Below are 17670 nucleotides of genomic sequence, written 5' to 3' on the forward strand. Positions count from 1 at the left end.
TATTTCCACAAAATAAAAAAAGAAAGGGGTGGTGGTGGAGGAGATAGATGAATGAGAATAGCAAAATACCCACAAGAGCTGAAGCTGGTGCTGGGCACATGGGTTCAGGCACCCCCCCAGGCCTCCCTCTGCCTGGTGTCTGAGTCCTCACAACCCAGTCTTCTAGAACTTCCAAGGGGTCCAAGGGAAAGAGTAGTTTTAAGGAAATGAGAGATTCTCAATTACTACAGAGGCCATAGAATGCAACAATTAACTGTACAAATTCAGGAGTCAACTGGCCTGGGCTCAAATCATGCTGCCCTGCTGTGTGACCCCAGGCAAGTTACTTAATATCTCTGCGGTTCCATTTCCTTGATGATCCCACCTCACAGGGTGGTGGTGAGGATGAAATGAGAGCTGTTAAGCCCTTAGAACAGAACCTGCCCAGTGGGAAGTGTGCCACACAAGTCCTGGCTCTAATTATGCGAGTTCTTCCTAAAAACGATCGGCCTGAGAATGCGCCTCTGATGGAGTTGCATCTGCTTTCCCACTGTCCCTTTTGCAAGTGTGCTTCTCCCACTTTACAGAAGAGAACAATCCCGAATCTTAACACAGTGTGCTGCCGTGGGGATGTGAAAACTTCCAGGGACACGAAGGGACAATTTCAAATATTACCATAAGCGTGGAGACAATGGATGACAAATCATTACTGGTGACAAATCATTACTGGTAGCAAATCAGTTCCAGCTCTGCTCCCGACAAAACAGAAGGAGGGCCTCATAGAATCAGCTGCTTAGGAGTCATAAAAAGTAAGTTTTATGGCATCTCTCAGTGCGACTAACTTCCCTGCAACTCAAAAGGGGTTCAAAGAACGGAGTGATGTTGCTCTAGCAGAACTCCTGCCACTTCCATCCACTTAGTAATATCATATCTACAAAATGAAAAATAGAATTGATGCTACACCCTGTCTCCTTCCAACAACAGACATGAACTACTGGAGGAAAAACCCATCCATCTCATTAAGAGATGTCTTTCCAATACGTGTTTATATATATATATATATATATATATATATATATTTTTTTTTTTTTTTTTTTTTTTTTTTTTTTTTTTGCGATACATGGGCCTCTCACTGTTGTGGCCTCTCCCGTTGTGGAGCACAGGCTCTGGATGCACAGGCCCAGCGGCCATGGCTTACGGGCCCAGCCGCTCCGCGGCATGTGGGATCTTCCCGGACCGGGGCACGAACCCGTGTCCCCTGCATCGACAGGCGGACTCTCAACCACTGCGCCACCAGGGAAGCCCCGTGTTTAATATTTTTTATCAGTTGTGTACTAACGAGACTTGCAATGATAACTCTCTATCCTTTTTTTTTTTAACACTTAGGGTCTATGGTCTCAGGCATTTCTAAAACTTATTAAATGTTGCTCACTCGTGCATATGTTTGTGGCAGAGATGTATGATGGGGATTGTGACAGACGGACGCTGGCCACCCCTTACTCTGGGTTTGGCCATGGTACTGACTTTGGCCAATGGGACATTAGCAAATGTGACGTCAAGCAGAGGCCTGGAGTGTGCTTGCCCACTGGGGGCTGTCCGCCCTTGCTGCTCTTTGGAACCTTGAGACCACTGTGTGAAGAAGCCTGTGCTAGCCGGCTGGAAGATGAGACCAAGCAGAGCAGAGACAAGCAGTCCTGACCGAGATCCTCCAAACCAACCAGCCTGACAACTGCCAGATGTGCAGGCAGGGATCCTTAGGAGCTCATCTCTGAATGACAGCTGCCGAATGGGGATCAGACCTGGGGCCACCAGCTGTATCCAGCCATCTTACAAATATTTACTGCATCTGTGACTTCCTAGCTGTCGTGATCCCAGGCATGTAACGAACTTTCTGAGCCTCTGGCTCCTCATCTGTTAAATGGGTATAACCATAGCCCCTACCTCATGGGGCTGTTATAAGAATTCAATGACTTAATGATATTTATACATTAATGAATATACGTAAGGCTGAGTCCCCCAGTCGTCACTCTCGGTACTCACGGCAGAGTTGCTCACTCCTCCAGGGGTGCACAGTGGCCCCGGCGGCCTGGCATGCAGCAGCGTAGGAGGCCAATGCGTCACACAGTGGTCCAGACTGGCCTGGCAGCAGGCAGCGGTCGTAGACGCAGTCTCGCACAGCACCCTGTGGGTCCAGTGTGTGGTGGCACTCCCGGAAGGGCCCACTGGGGTCGGCAAGGATCCCACACTCCTTCTTGCTCTGCAGCTGCTGGGCCACCAGGTTGTCCAGCTTGGGACAGTCGCCTGGCTCAGCTGCTCCACAGCCTGGCCTTGTTTCCTCCTGCCAGCTCTTCCCGAAGGCCAGTGCGTTGGCAGCTTGGCCTCCACCCCTCAGAGCCAGGTCGTCAGCTGGGTCCCCATTGAAGTTCCCACAGAGCCCGCACAGGGCCCCCGCATAGCTGCTGGGCACCTTGGCAGTCACATGGGCATCCCAGTTATAGGTGACAGTCAGGCCAAAGTCTGTGCGCACGACAGCATCTTGGCCCTGGCGGAACACCTGCACCTGCCCATCTGCCGCCTGGAAGGGCAGGTACTGAAGGATGCCGTCCACCTGGGTAGAGATGCGGGAGGACCAAGAGGTCAGGGTATTCAAGGCTCTGTGACTCACCCCTCACTCACTCAGCTCTGGCTACTCTGGGCTCCTTGCTATCCTCTTGAGCACATTATGCTTGGTCCACTCAGGGCCTTTGCACTTGCTGTTCCCACTGCCTGGCAAATCATCCACCTCTCTTCATCCTTCAAGTATTTGCTTAAATCCAAATCCCTAACCCACGGCCTTCAAAGCCTACAGGATCTGTCTCCCTATTACCTCCCTGACCTAACCTCCTCCCACTCTCCCCCTCACTCATTCTGCTGTAGCCACCCTGGCTTTCTTGAGATTCCCCCAACTCTCCCAGTTTAGTCTAACTTTAGGGCCTTTTCACCTTGCCAAGAACACCGCCTACCACTTTTCTCCTGGCTGCTTCCCCTTCATTCTTTAGGACTTGGCTTAAATCTAAGCCCCTTCCCTAGAACATCCTGCTTAACCTTGGCTCTTGTCCACCTTTGTGCCTGCACCACCTCCCACATCACTCACTCAGGCTCCCTGCTGTCTCCTTGCTGTCTCCCAGAACATATTAAGTGCACTCCCACCTCTGGGCCTTTGCACTTGTTGTGACCTCTTCCCGGGATACCTCTCATCACTCTTTAGTTGGCCACCTCTACTTCGTATCCTAGGCATCAGCTTTGATCCAAACCCCTTACGATGGCCTAAAAGACCGTACATGATCTGAGCCTCACTGCTCTCCAATTTAATTCTTCAGGACCGCCTCCTTCCCCACCCTTGGAACTCCAGCCATGCAGGCATTTTGATAGTCTCCTGAACTCACCAAGCTCAGCCCAGCCTCAGGGCCTTTGCACTTGCTATACCCTATGTACCCTATGCTTGCAACATACCTACCCTCTTCCACATCTTTATTCTTTGTCTGGCTGCCTCCCCATCACCCTTCACATCTCAGCTTAAAATCAAATCCTCTACCCACTAGGCCCTGCGTGTCCCCTCTTTTCTGACTTCATCCCCTACCCACCTCTCTATCCCATCTCCCCAGGCTCACTCTTTCAGGTGCAGCCTCCTTGGCCCCGTGCTGTTCTCCTGAACTCTTCAAGTTCAGTTCAGCCTCAGCCTTTGCACCTGTTGTACCCTCTGCCTAGCAACCACTACTCTTCACCTGGTGGTCTCTTCCTCATCCTTCAGGTTTCAGATTAAATCAAAAGCCTCTATCATAGCCATCCCCTACATCATCTCCTACCTCGCTCTCCCTTCCCTCTCTCCATTCCAGGCCCACTGGTCTCCATGCTGTTCCTCTACCCCTCATGTTTGTTCCTGCCTCAGAGCCTTTCAGTTGCTGTTCCTTCTGCCTGGAACAGTCTTCCATCCACTTCCATCCCTGCCTGTTCCATCTCTTTCTTCAGGAAAGGCAATAGAATGCAAAGGTTAAGAGTATGGACTCTGGAGCCAGACAGCTTGGCTTCAAATATTGGCTCTGCCACTCATTAGCTGGGTGACCTTGAATAGTTGACTTAACTTCTCTGTGCCCAGATTTCTCCTCTAACAAGATTACCTATTTCACAGGGTTGTTTTTACAAAGATTAACATACAAGTTACTGTATGTCAAGCATTTAACACATAGAAGTAAATTATATATATGTGTGTATATATATATATATATATATATATATATATATATAATTTACTGGGTGGTGGACCCTGTAAGAACCCTCTGTCCAGAACCCTGTGGGCCCATCTGTAAGTACCCCCACACCCCTGTAACACCCCCCCAACACCTTTTGTTCCCGACTTTTCACATGTCACCTTACTCTCTGAATATCAATTTTTCTCCAGAAAATGCACCAATCTTTAACTTTGGAGGGTTCATAACAATAAAACATTGAGTCAACATTTACTGAACACTTGTTGGGCACCAATGTCTCTTTTAAACATCTTACAGGGCTTCCCTGGTGGCGCAGTGGTTGAGAATCTGCCTGCTAATGCAGGGGACACGGGTTCGAGCCCTGGTCTGGGAAGATCCCACGTGCCGCGGAGCAACTAGGCCCGTGAGCCACAACTACTGAGCCTGCGCGTCTGGAGCCTGTGCTCCGCAACAAGAGAGGCCGCGATAGTGAGAGGCCCGCGCACCGCGATGAAGAGTGGCCCCTGCTTGCCACGACTAGAGAAAGCCCTCGCACAGAAACGAAGACCCAACACAGCCAAAACTAAATTAATTAATTAAAAAAAAACAGTTTAAACATCCTACAAATAGTAACTCGTCAAACCTCCACAACCACCTTGTGAAGCGGCTCGCATTGGCGAGGCACCATCTTATTACCCCATTTGTCAGAGGACAAAACTGAGGCACTGAGAGACAAAGTCACACAGCCAGGGAGAGGCAGCACCGCCTGGCTGGGGGGCCCCAAGCCTAATTACTGGCCACAGGGTCTTCTAGCAGACCCCCACCCTCCCCCAGTGGCCAGACCCCTACTCTTTAAGGGGAATTCCCTGCCCCTCCACCCGGCCTTGGGCACCCATCACTCACCAGCACTCGCCCAGGGTACTCTCGGCGCACGGCCACCTTCACGCCACGAGCCTCCACGCGCACGGCGCGCGTGTAGCTCACCGTCTGGCTGCCCCGATGCTCGTTTTCCACCAGCACCCGGAAGGCAGGCAGCCCCGCGGCCTGGCCGCACGAGCCGGCCAGCAGGTACGTGCAGGTGCCCATGAAGTCGAATCGCCGGCCGTCGAAGCTCACGTAGTGCGGGTCCCCAGACGCCTGGCAGCTCCCGAAGCTGTCGGGGTAACAACCCAGGAGACCGTTCTGGACGCGGCAGCGCTCTCCAGCTGGGCATCCCTGCGTGTCGCTGCAGCGCACCTGCTGGGTGGCGGCGTCACAGGTGCAGCGCCGCTGGCAATACTCATCGGCCCACACCTCCTGGCCGGGCGCGAGCGGGCGGCCCTCGAAGTTGCAGCCGCAGGACGAGGTGGCAACACAGGCGCCGCCGCTGGCCACGAAGCCCGGGAGGCACACGCAGCCCTCGACGCACGGGCGCGAGGAACAGTTGGACGGCACCGCGGCGGGGTTGCAGGAGGCCGGGCAGGCGGGGCCGCAGAGCTCGTAGCGGCTGTTGGCGGGGCAGGACAGGGCTGCGGGGACACGGGAGCGGGGTCAGGCCAGCACAGTCAGAACGTGCCAGGACTTCCCTCCCCATCCCAGCTCCTTCCTCAGAGCTCCCCATCTCAGTTAAGGACACTTCCAACCTTCTGGGTGCGAAGGCCCCAAACCTCAGAGATATAGTTGATTCCTTCCCCTTTATTCACTGGACAACCAACATGTCGGTAAATTCTGTGAGCTCCATGTTCAAGATCTATCCAGAATCTGCCCCTTTTCCCTTTCACCACAGTCCCCACCCTTGTCCTGTTCACCCCAGCAGCCTCCTGCCTGGTCTCCCCCCTGCTCCCATCCTGCATCCCATTCTATTCCTCACATGCAGCCAGAGGGATCCTGTGAACGCTTGAGTTAGATGACATCCGTCTCCTGCTCAGAGGCCTCTTGTAGCTCTGTCTCGCTCAGGGTAAAAGCCAGAGCCCTCCTACTGGTCCATGAGGCTTCCCATAATCCACGATCTGCCCCCATCACCTCCCTGTCCTCATGTCCTCTCACTTTCCCTCTGGCTCACTCCGCCCCAGCCACAGTGGCATCCTCTCTGGTCCTCACACTCCCTCCTCTGGGCCTTTGCACTGGCTTTTCCCTGTGCCTGTATTAGCCTTTCCTCACATGGCATGTGGTTAAGAGAAGGTTACTGGAATGTAGATGGCCTGGGTTCAAATCCCAGCTCTCCCCTTCTTAGCTGTGTGATTGTGAGCAAACAACTCCAATTTCTCTGTGCCTCAGTTTCCCCATCAGTAGAATGGGATAATAATAGTCCCAGTATCACAGGAGGCTCATCTATGTAGAGACACCCCCATGTAGAGCATCATTATGAGCTCACACTGTTGCCTAATCCTGGTCTCTGTTCCAATGGCAGCTTCTCCCAAGGGTCTTCCCTGAGCACTCTCTTCATGAGTCTCCCATTTGCTCTTATCCCATGAACTCTGTTTCTTTTGCTCTCTGAAGCTATTCCACAGGTTACTGCTTACTCTCTGTCTCCCCTGCTAGGATTATAAATTCTGTGGGAGTGGGACATAAATTCTTTGGGACAAATTCTGTGGGAGAATTCTGTCTCCAACATGGCTGAATCTGCAGCACCATGGACGGGGCCCGGCCCCCAGGAGATGCCCAGTAAATACCTCGAAAATGAATGGGTAGATGAGTGAATGCACTCGTGCTTCTTTTGCACCAGGCATTGGGGAACTCGGCGGTGGTGGGGAGTGGTGTTCACTGGGCAGTGAGGACACAGCAGTGACCAAGACAATCCCCAAATGGCCTCAGTGTCTCCCCTCGACTTACCCCTCTCTGGAGTTCCTGTCCCAAGCCAACGGGCCTGGGCCTGGAAGCCTCCTCCTCCTTCCTGTGCTAGCGTTTCTGCCTCCTGAACGTTTCTCTGGGAGCCTCACAAGGGCAGAGACAGGTGTTTTGGTCCCCACTGTGCCCATCGTCAGCACAGGGGTGGGGCCAGATAGGGACTCAGGGAATGCATGTTGGATGAATGAATACATGAGTGAATGAAAGATTCAGTGGATGGATACCTGGCTATGGAGCTGGGACTTTATCCAGAAGACATTGGGGAATCATGGAAGAGTTATAAATGAAGAGATGTTCGCATGTCTGCTTTGGGACATCTCATGCCAAGTCTTTGCACATGCCCTTCTCTCAGCTTGGAACCCACTTCCTGCCCCCCCTTTTTTCTATCTAGCTCCAATCCCTCCTACAGCCTTCAGATTGGGCATCCCTTTCTCTAGGAGATCCCACTTGATTCCCCAGACTGAGTCAGGAAGCTTCTCTGGTCTCCCATAGCCCCTCTGAACTTCCCCCATCCCAGCCCTGACCACTCTGGACTGTCACTGTCTACTGTGATACGTCTGCCCCAACCTTAGGCTCACTGTGGGCACAGCCTGGCCATCTTGGCCATTGCTCCGTCCCTGGCATGGGCCAGCTCCAGGCTGGATCACAGTAAATGCTCAGATATTGAGCAGATGCAAGGGGTCCCCTGCCTCCCACCATGTGCTCCCAGCCCCCACCAGGGTATCACTCACGGCAGCTGGCTGGCAACCTCCAGTTCCCAACAGAGATGCCAAACTCCAGACAGGCCTGGGCGTAGGCGTTAAGGGCACGGCACAGGCTGGCCCGGTCCCCACTGGCCACACATAGGTCATATACACATTCCTTCAGGAAGGGCTGGGGGTCCAGGGCATCACGGCAGACGGCAAAGGGGCCATCGAGCTGGGTCAGCATGCCGCAGAGACGGCTGTCCTCATAGTGCTGGGCCTGGTCTGGGGTGCAGGAGGGACAGTTGTTCTGGCAGCCGTCCTCACATAGGTAGTCCTCGTCGTCCAGCTTCCAGCTACTGGCAAACTCCACAGCATCAGGAGCCTGCTCCCGGTCAGGTGTAAGGAAGTCATCAGTGGGGTCACCATTATAGTTGCCACACAGACCGCACACCTGGCCTTGGAAGTGCACGGGTAGGCTCAGTGCCAGCTGGGCATCCCAGTCATAGGTGACTACCAGCCCGAAGTCCAGCTCTACCATGGCCCGTGTCCCACTCTGGTACACGCGCAGGCGGCCCTCAGCCAGGGAGGCAGGCAGTCGTGAGCGCTGGCTGTCGATCTGCAGAGGGAGTCAGGAGAGGAGGGTCAGATCCCCATGTGGTCTGGCCTTCAGCCCCTCATCTCCTCCCACTTGCTTCCCCTGCTCTAGCTGCGTGAAGATTCCTTCCTCCCATTAGTGCCACTGACCAAGCCTCAGGATCTTTGCTCCTGCCTTCCCCGTGACCTGAAATGTTCTTTCCCTAGATATACACTTGGCTCACTCCCTCACCTCTTACACAAACTTTGCTCAAATGTCACCGTCTCAGGGAGGCCATCCCAGACCACCTTATTTTATATGGCAACTCCTCCCTACTCCCTATTCCCCTTCCCTGCTCTATTTTTTTCCCTAGAGTGTCTAACCTTCTAAAATGTCATCTGCAAATATCTGATGTTTATCACCTCTCTAACTTGACTACGCTGTCAGCTCCACGAAGACAGGGCAGCTGCTTCATCTCCAGTGCCTAGAACTGTACCTGGTAGAATAGCAGGTGCTCAGGAAGTGAAGGAAGCCCCTGCTGTATTAAATAAACATCCACTGGGCACTGACCCTGTGCCTGGCCCTGGCCTGGGAGATCCTGGAGATACACTGATGACAAAGACAACCCCAGACCCTACTGTCATGGGGCTCCCAGTCCAATAGGGGAGACACACCTGTCACTAGACAATGACAGATCAGAGTGATCAGGGCTGGGACAGTGGAGGCACAGGAGGCTGCAGGAGCCTAGAAAAAGAGCCAGACCCAAACCTTCAGGTTAGGGAAGGCTTCCTGGAAGAAGAGACAGCTGAGCTGAGCCATAAAGGACCAGTGAGAGATAGCCACGAAAACCAGGAGGGGGAGTGGTGTTCCTCTGCAAATGTCCTGAGTGGAGAGAGAGTCCAGCCAGGAGATAAAGAGTGTGATCTCTCTGTCCCCTGGGCCCATTTTCCTCTTCCTAAGCATGTCTTTCTTATACTTTCTTCACAAAGTCTTGTCTTAGCCAAGAGGATGGGATATGAAAAAAGGAGTAACAGGCAGAGGGGACAGCATAAGCAAGGTCAAAGGTAAGACAGATCGTTCATTCAGTCAGCAACGTCTCCATGAGCCTTCCTGTGTGTCCAAGTCTTTGCCAGGCAGTGACCGAGACAGCCCACATTCACAGGCTCTCAGTCCAGGGACCGCTGTTCAAATCTGTCTTTCCCCTAAGACCAGTGATCTTCATTTTTAAATGACACAAGTAGTGCCTGTTCAGTACAGAAAACTTACAAAATATGCACGAGCAAAAATGAGAAAAGAGAAAATCACCCATACTGCTGTACACATACACACGGGGAGGGGGGAAGGGTAAGCTGGGACAAAGTGAGAGAGTGGCATGGACATATATACACTACCAAATGTAAAATAGATAGCTAGTGGGAAGCAGCCACATAGCACAGGGAGATCAGCTCGGTGCTTTGTGACCACCTAGAGGGGTGGGATAGGGAGGGTGGGAGGGAGACGCAAGAGGGAGGGGATATGGGGATATATGTATACGTATAGCTGATTCACTTTGTTGTGCAGCAGACTAGCACAACATTGTAAAGCAATTACGCTCCAATAAAGATGTTAATACTCACATTTATGAATCATGCCAGGTTTTTTTCTACATTTAAATATATTTATACTTAAAAAAAAATAATGAGACCATGCTGAAGTCACCATTTCATGAACTCTTTTCTCCTAAGAAGCTCTTGTGGACATCCTACCATGATCCTACCAGGAACTCTAAACCTTTGTCAGGTCACTGACCTCTGTAAGGATCTGACAAAGTAATGGACCCTCTCCCTGAAAAACTACACAGCATATGCAAGATTCTGCACAAAAGTTCAAGGGATTTGAGGTCCCCCTGAGCTTGTGTTCAACCTCTCTAGCCTTCAAGAACACTACTTTAATCCACTTGGTTATTAATCTCACAGATCCACCTGCACACTCACAAAACGAGGGAGATACAAGAATATTCATGGCAGTACTGCTTGCCAGCATGAACAAGGCATCCAACCACAGGGGCCTGAGCTAAATGAACTATGATGCATCCAGCCGATGACAAACTGTGCAGCTGTAGAAAGGAAAGAGGAGGCCCCCTTCCTACTGACAAGGAGACAGCTTCAGAATGCACTGTTCAGTGCGAAAAGTCAAGTTCAGAACAGAGCGCAAGTACGGTACTGTTTGCTGAGAGAGGGGAGACGTAAGAATGTATTGCTTGTGTTGGCATAAAGAAACCCTAGATGAATACTCAGGAAACTAGTAAAAGCCATTACCTGTGGCGAGCAGGGAAAGCAGGTAAAGATAGGCGTAAAAGCAGGATCTTTCACAACATGCCTTTTTGTTTTGAGCTGTAAATTCTTTTCCTATTTAAAAAAATTAATCGCAGCAACATGGAAGAAACTCGAAAGTATCATGCTGAGCAAAAGAAGCCTTACACAAAAGGCTCCTTGCACTGGATGATTCCTTTACTATGAAGTTCTTGAACCAGCAAAACTAATCTATGGTGGAAAAAAATCAGAACTGTGATTGCCTCTAGGAGTGTGTGGGCCATTGTTTGGGAAGGGGCATGAGGGAATTTTCTAGAGGGATGCAAACCTTCTATATCTTAACAGAGGTTTGGTTTGCACATTTGTCAAAACTCAGTGAACAGTGATTTGTGGATTTTATTATGTTTAAATTTTGATTTGTGGATTTATTTATGATTTGTGGATTTGATTACATTTAAATTTTGTTTCAAAAGTAAGCAAAAAGAAGTGTGAAAATATTGTATTCTAGTTAACGGTATGCTTGCTAAAATCTTTAGGGGTGAAGTGTATTGATGTCTAGGACTTATTTTAAAGTGCATAAAAAGTAAGAGGGTGGGCTTCCCTGGTGGCGCAGTGGTTGGGAGTCCGCCTGCCGATGCAGGGGACACGGGTTCGTGCCCCGGTCTCGGAAGATCCCACATGCCGCTGAGCGGCTGGGCCTGTGAGCCATGGCCGCTGAGCCTGCGCGTCCGGAGCCTGTGCTCCGCAACGGGAGGGGCCACGACGGTGAGAGGCCCACGTACCGCAAAAAAAAAAAAAAAAAAAAAAAAAAGTAAGAGGGATTGTTGAGTGGCCAGAGGGATGGACAGATGATAGATGTGTGATGAACTAAGCAGAGTAAAATGTTTAGAATCCAGGTGATTGGCAAATGGTGTTCACTGTACAATGTTCACTGTACAGCTTTTCTGGGTGTTTGAACATGTTCATAATAATACGGTAGGAAAAAGGGAAATGATTGTTTCTATTTATTTTGCTGTTATTATATTTCTGTAATTTATATTGGCTGAGTAGTAATCCATTCACCAGAGGCAGAATAGCCTAGAGGTTAAGACAGAGACTCAGGAGCCAGCCTGGGGGCGTTCCCAGCTCCATCTCTTACTAGCCCTAAGCCCTTGGGAAGTCATTCATCTCTCTGGACCTCAGTTTCCTCACCGAAAGTGTTAATAATAATAACGCCTACCCCCGTAGATTGCTGTGAGCATTAAATGCGTTAACACGTGGGAAGTGCTAAGAGACAAACCCGGCACATAGGAGGTGCTCGCTACATTTTTAGCGTTTGGTCACTTAAGAAATTACCCACTGCGGGACATTTTGTCTTCTTTCTCTCTCTGCCCGCCCCCTCTTCTTGCTATTATAAACACATCGGCATAAACTTTTTTCCCCTAACCATATCTCTGAGCATTCTAAAAATTTTTAGAAATCGAACTGCTGGACAAAAGGGGTTTAAGGTTCTGCCACTGATTCTCAAATCCCCCCTCCCGAGCCCCCACGCCCTCGGCCCACTTCTCTGCACCCTCCACCCCTTGGCAAAGGGCTGGGGTCTGGGGCCTGACACCCAGGAACTGCCTCCTCCTTCTGCTTGTTGGGTGGCTCATGGGTTTCTTTTTAACCCGGAAGCCTCCCCTGGATCCTTACCCGAGCGAAGCCAACTTCCCCGCGGGCCAGCGACACCGCGTGGTTGTAGGCGCGCACGGTAACCAAGCCCACGTAAGAGACGCTGCGGCTGCCCCGGTGCTCGTTCTTGGTCTCCACACTGAAGGCAGGCAGGGTCTGGTCGTCGCTGCACAGCTCCACCATCGAGTACAAGCACGTGCCCATCATGTCATAGCGGCGGCCATCGAAGGTGGTGTAATGGGGGTCACCCTGGGCGCGGCAGGTGGCCGCGGAGTCTGCCAAGCACCTGGCCTGCCCATCCAGCACCTTGCAGAGCTGCTTGGGACCGCACTGCTTGCCTTCGCAGGAGGGCTCCTGGGTCTGCAGGGCTGGGGAGGGAAGAGGGGTGGCCACAAAGAAAGAGTCAGGAGTGTCCACCCTACCAGGAATCCTGGAGCTCTCCCACCCGGGGGAGTTTGGGCAGTTAGCTCACAACTACCCATTCTAGAAGTGGGGGGACTGAGGTCTGGAATCTCAGAGGGAGAGAGCTGCTCAGGCCTGACTTCTCTTAGGTTTTCTGGTTCCCCAGAAAACACAGCTCAGCCCAGAAGAACTGGAAGGTGGTGAAGAACCACTAGGCAGGAACAGTCATGGAAAGGTTAACGTGTGGCTTTTCTCTCCCTGTTTCCCCCTTGCCCCTACCTTCCCAATCAGGCTAAAAGGCTAAGGGATCGTTTTTATTTTTTATTTATTTTTAATTTTTGGCTGCACCACACAGCATGCAGGATCTTAGTTCCCTGACCAGGGATGGAACCCACGCCCCCTGCAGTGGAGGCGTGGAGTCCTGACCACTGGACCGCCAGGGAATTCCCCAAGGGATCTTTTTTAAAGATAGAAAATGGAAGACAGAGACTGTTCAATAGAATGGAAACGGTGGCGTCAGGCCGCCTAGGTTAGAATCCCGGCACAGTCAATTAGCTGTGTGACACTGGAAAGTAATTTATAATTCTGTATGTCTCCGTTTCCTCACTTGTGACATGGGGGTGATAATAATACCTTCTTCACAGGGATAGTTGGGGAGGGGGGAGTGGCCCGGCTCAAATAAGCTAAAATATAAGCAGGGTTTGGAACTGATCCCAGGTGTTAATTAGGTTAATTATTACCTATTACAATCAATCACCCACCTCTTCCACATTACTATTCAAGCCTGAAGTGGCCCTTTGAAGTTGGGTAGCTTCCATGCCCTGGAGGATGGATGGGAGGGGCATTTTTGCCAGTGCTGGGAACCCTACTGTCTAGGATCCTTGCTTCGGGAAGGGGATCCACGTAGGAAGAGACAGCTCTTCCTCCCCTGCCTCCTAGTCTTCAGAAGCTCTTGCCTTCTGTCTGCTCATAATAATAGCTCACCCTTATGTAGCCGTACTCACTTGCCCGATACCCTCTAAATGAGCTACAAATGTTAACTCACTGCACTGTCACTTAACAACCCTGTGAGGGGTGCAGTTATGATCCCCATTTTACAGATGTGGAAACAGGTCCACAGAGGTGAAGTCACATGCCCAAGGTCACACAAGCAAAGGTGGGATTTGAACCTGGGAAGTCTGGCTTTAGCATCTGTGCCCTCAAACGCGGCACTGCTTGGAGGCAACTCCTCGACAGGCTGGGCCCAAAAGTACACACAGGGCCAGGTCCTAGAAATTAACTATGTTAACACATACAAGACACCTAGAGTGGACGCTGGTATGTTGAGAAATACTCCCCCCACATGGTAGCCATCATTATTATACTTCTAGACCTCCTGAGTTTGGCATTCCTATATGAGGTGTTGGGGGAGTGGTAGTTAGCAACTGGTATGGTTGTGTGTCAGTAGCTAAAATAACAAAATATTCCCAACCTGGTTGGTGAGAAGCTGCTGACCTGACCCGACCCCCCACAAAGATCCCTCCCTCTTGGCACCTTGGCTCTCCGCAGGAACCTTTCCGCAATGCCACCCCCCACAAAAGCAACAGACAAAGGGCTGATGCCAGACACCCTGGGGGCTTCTAGGACCCTGCTGCAGTGCTCTGACTGGCATCTCTTCAGACTGGTTGGGACCCTGGATCATACCAGTTGCTAAACACTTAGAGTATTGTTCGTGCAGGGGGGTGGGGGGACAGGGAGGGCTTGGGAAGCCTTAAGGAAAAGAAGGATGGCAGGGAGGATGCAGGTGAGTGGGAGACAGCCCAGCTGAGCCAGGAAGCCACAGATGAGCACAGAGAGGGTGGGAAAGGGGAAAAGGCAAGCGAGCTGGCATAGGGGTCCCCAGGTGGACAGGGCCAGAGGTCATTTCTGATCACTTACTCCGGCCGCACGCAGCTGCTGTCCCAAAGCTCACGTCCTGGTTCAGCCCAAAGGTGAGCAGCCCAAAGCTGGTAGCAGCCTCAGCCACATGGATACTGTCCTTAGTGCCGAGGTCCACTTCAGCATATGAGAACTCACTGCCTGGCACAACGGCCCAGGTGAGATTGGCCCCCAGCCTCTGCCCATCTATGGTCAGCTCACCAGCAGCCTTTGTCGGTGCCACTACCAGGGCCACGCACTTACAGTTTGGCATGCACTTCACCACATAGGCAGGGCAGTAGGCTGCCACGTCTGGGATCAGGACCAGGTGGGGGTCATAGGTCACTCCATCTTTGGTGGTACCCGTGCCAAACAGCAGGACTTGGATGCCCACATCTGCAGACAGGTAGAGTGGCTGGGACTGCTGGATGTCAAACTCTGCCACGTTACCTGCCTGGAGCTCACGGGAGCCCTTGGTGCCCCCGAGGTTGTAGGTCAGTTTCGTGGCCTGGCTGGCCACGACATAGACCAGGTCGGAGCGGGTCTGCAAGGACAGAGGGGGCACCACATAGTAGGTGCCCCAGGCAGATGTGGGTAGCAGCTGCTCCACCACATGGTTGCAGTTCATGTTTTTCTGGGCACAGCTGTGGCCAGAGAGGACAGCCACGGGGCTACTGGCGGTGACTTTTGACCCTGAGAGGTTAGCTGTGCTCTGCACCTGGGCCACCTGGTAGGGGTCCAGAGTCACACTCAGGACATTGCCCGCTGAGTAGGACTTGCCCTGGAATGTCACTGACCCCTTCAGCTGTATACTGACAGAGGCACCGGCTGCACCCGCCACCACAGCAAACTCCTTGAGATTCTGGGACGAAGCGCTGGAGGGTGTGAACACAAAGTACTCAGTGCCTAGGGCGCGGACAGGCCACAGCTGTGTCGCATCTGCTGTGTTGGGCTTAGCGTTTATTGCCTGCACAGAGATGGTGCGGTCAGAGTGGACCACCACCGCACGCTGGAAGGTACTGCTGCCGACCATCTCAGCCTTGGCAGTGATGTTGACCATGACTGACTGCCCGGGCCTCACAGTGACCTTCTGTGAGGTGCCGTCTACCTGGCTGAGGATGGAGACTGAGGTGAGGTTGTCCGACAGACTGGAGAGGAGGAGGTAGAGGTAGGCTTTGCTGTACCCGCGATTATAGTTCTGCAGGAAGGCCGTGAGGAATTCCTCCCCCCCGCTGTTCTTGGGGTCCACTGAGGCCTCCTGGGTCAAACCTGGGGTGAGAAAATGCAGCTGTGGGTCTGCTTTATCCAATCCTCCCCATCAGAGAAGTAACCTCATACCCCGTGCCTGGGTCGCATGTTGAAATACTAACGTGGGTTTCTATTCTCTCTTCTCTCTCCTTTCCCCTTATTCATGCAGTGTTCACCTACCAGCCTTTCTGGCTTTTGCCTTCCAAAAGCCTGAACACTTCAGACAGGGATCTCAAATTCAAACACTGACGGGGCCAGGCAAGTGATGTAAATGTGTGAAACAGAACTGTGCAGCTAGAGCATTCACATGCCATGGAAAGTGGGGTGTTGCTATTAGCTTTAATCTGTTGTTATGATGATGGCTTATGGGCTCTTTCTTAAAAATGTCAGATCTTACCATTTTTTCAAGAGAAACTGGATATCTGAGTTTCCATGTGAAATCTCCAATCCAGAGCTGTTTTAAGTAAGCACTATGGGGCCCAAACTGGCTGGATTCAGGTGCCAGTTTGTGATTTCTGTCTTCATAGGATTAGGGGTGTATGTGAAGGGGAAAAGGGGATTATGGGAGTATGGACAAAATGTCTCCTAGAAATAGAGAGGAGCGGGGACTTTTCAACACCTCAATCTAGGAAAAGATTCTCCAGGGCTGAGAAGAGAGAGGGGGAGGGAGAGAGATCACTTTACAGGATCTTGGAGAGAGTTGTGGTGGTTATAGGACTGTCTGCTGAATGAGGGGAGCCTTGAAGGACATCCCAGTGTCCCATGGGGCCAGGGGATCAGGGGCAATGAATGTTTCTAAAGTAACCTAAATAGATGTTCACTGGTAAAGAGGGCCGGCATGTCCCATCCCTCCCCCCAAACTTTGGCTTTACCTAAGACTCTAGTTCTGGACATAACCCTATAATTGGGCACCAAATCCCCCCAGCCCCCCGCCAAGAAAGACTTTAGTGAAATTTTCCATCGCCTCAGCAGAATGAGGCTCTAAGTCAAAACTTTAGTTGAGCTGCAGAAAATCAAGAAAGTAGTAGTTCTTACCTACTTGAATATGGGGACTAAAGTTTTTACCTGTTTCCCTCTGGAACAGAGAGAGAATGGGTGAATTCCACCACATTTCTCTGCAGGACTTAAAGGGTCTCTCTCCCATCTCAGCTAGCCTGGGGTGACACTGGGAGATGTGTTTGTGGAGGGGGCTCAAATGGAGGGTGCTGACCCAGGCAGGTAGAGTTCTTCAGACTGGAACCAGGACATAGATGGGATTTTGGTCTGACTTACCCCACAGGAGGGTTGCTCCGGCCCAGAGCAGCCACCAGCTCCGCAGAGAACCCATGTCTGCAGTGGAGAAAGAGAGGGGGTCATAGGAGGCGGTCTGCCCCTCCTGCCAGAGGACAAAAGGGCCCAGTCTCAGGACAAGGGCTGCCTGGGCACCAGGAAGGCTGAGGTGGGCTGAATCCAAGGGCCAGTGTGTGTGTAAGGGGAATTGGACATCTGGTGGGCCTGGGGGCTGGGCAGGGAGGGCAGGAGAGAGGTAGGATAGGGAGTTGGATGTCCAGTGGGTCTGCGGGGTGTGGGATGGGGAGGCCTAGAGCCAGGGGCAAGGGTAGGGGACCTGATGTCCCACTTCCAAAGGGGATGCAGCCTCTCTCACCTGCAGGTTCCCGGAGCTGCAGGACTAGCCCCAGGTTCCCTGGGCCGGGCTATATAGTGGAGTTTCTGGACTCCTCAGGCCACGCCCTGGGCCACCTGCCAGGCAGATGATGCCAACTTCTCGGAGGAGGCTGCTGATCCCAGGGCCAGCTGGAATGGGGCCCCTGAGGGCCTGAGAAGGGTGGAGGGCAAGCTTGAATGCCTGAGTCCTGAGAGGGGTGTGAGAACAGCTGGTGGCTGTGCCT

At 52.1% G+C, this 17670-nt stretch overlaps 1 protein-coding gene across 1 annotated transcript in view; it reads right to left on the minus strand.

The window, feature by feature from the left end:
* The window catches only part of FCGBP (Fc gamma binding protein), a gene marked incomplete at its 5' end in the record, with an annotated part of 39277 nt that extends 22169 nt beyond the window's left edge, over nt 1-17108 (minus strand). The window contains 6 exons of the mRNA XM_079908639.1: nt 2020-2587; nt 5109-5713; nt 7763-8333; nt 12257-12603; nt 14555-15802; nt 17054-17108. Of these exons, the coding sequence (XP_079764765.1) occupies nt 2020-2587; nt 5109-5713; nt 7763-8333; nt 12257-12603; nt 14555-15802; nt 17054-17108 (3394 nt within the window). The remainder of the gene's footprint in view (nt 1-2019; nt 2588-5108; nt 5714-7762; nt 8334-12256; nt 12604-14554; nt 15803-17053) is intronic.
* Nucleotides 17109-17670: the final 562 nt, after the last annotated feature.

This window comes from Stenella coeruleoalba (genome assembly GCF_951394435.1).
Source record: "Stenella coeruleoalba genome assembly, chromosome: 20".
Taxonomy (NCBI): Eukaryota; Metazoa; Chordata; class Mammalia; order Artiodactyla; family Delphinidae; genus Stenella; species Stenella coeruleoalba.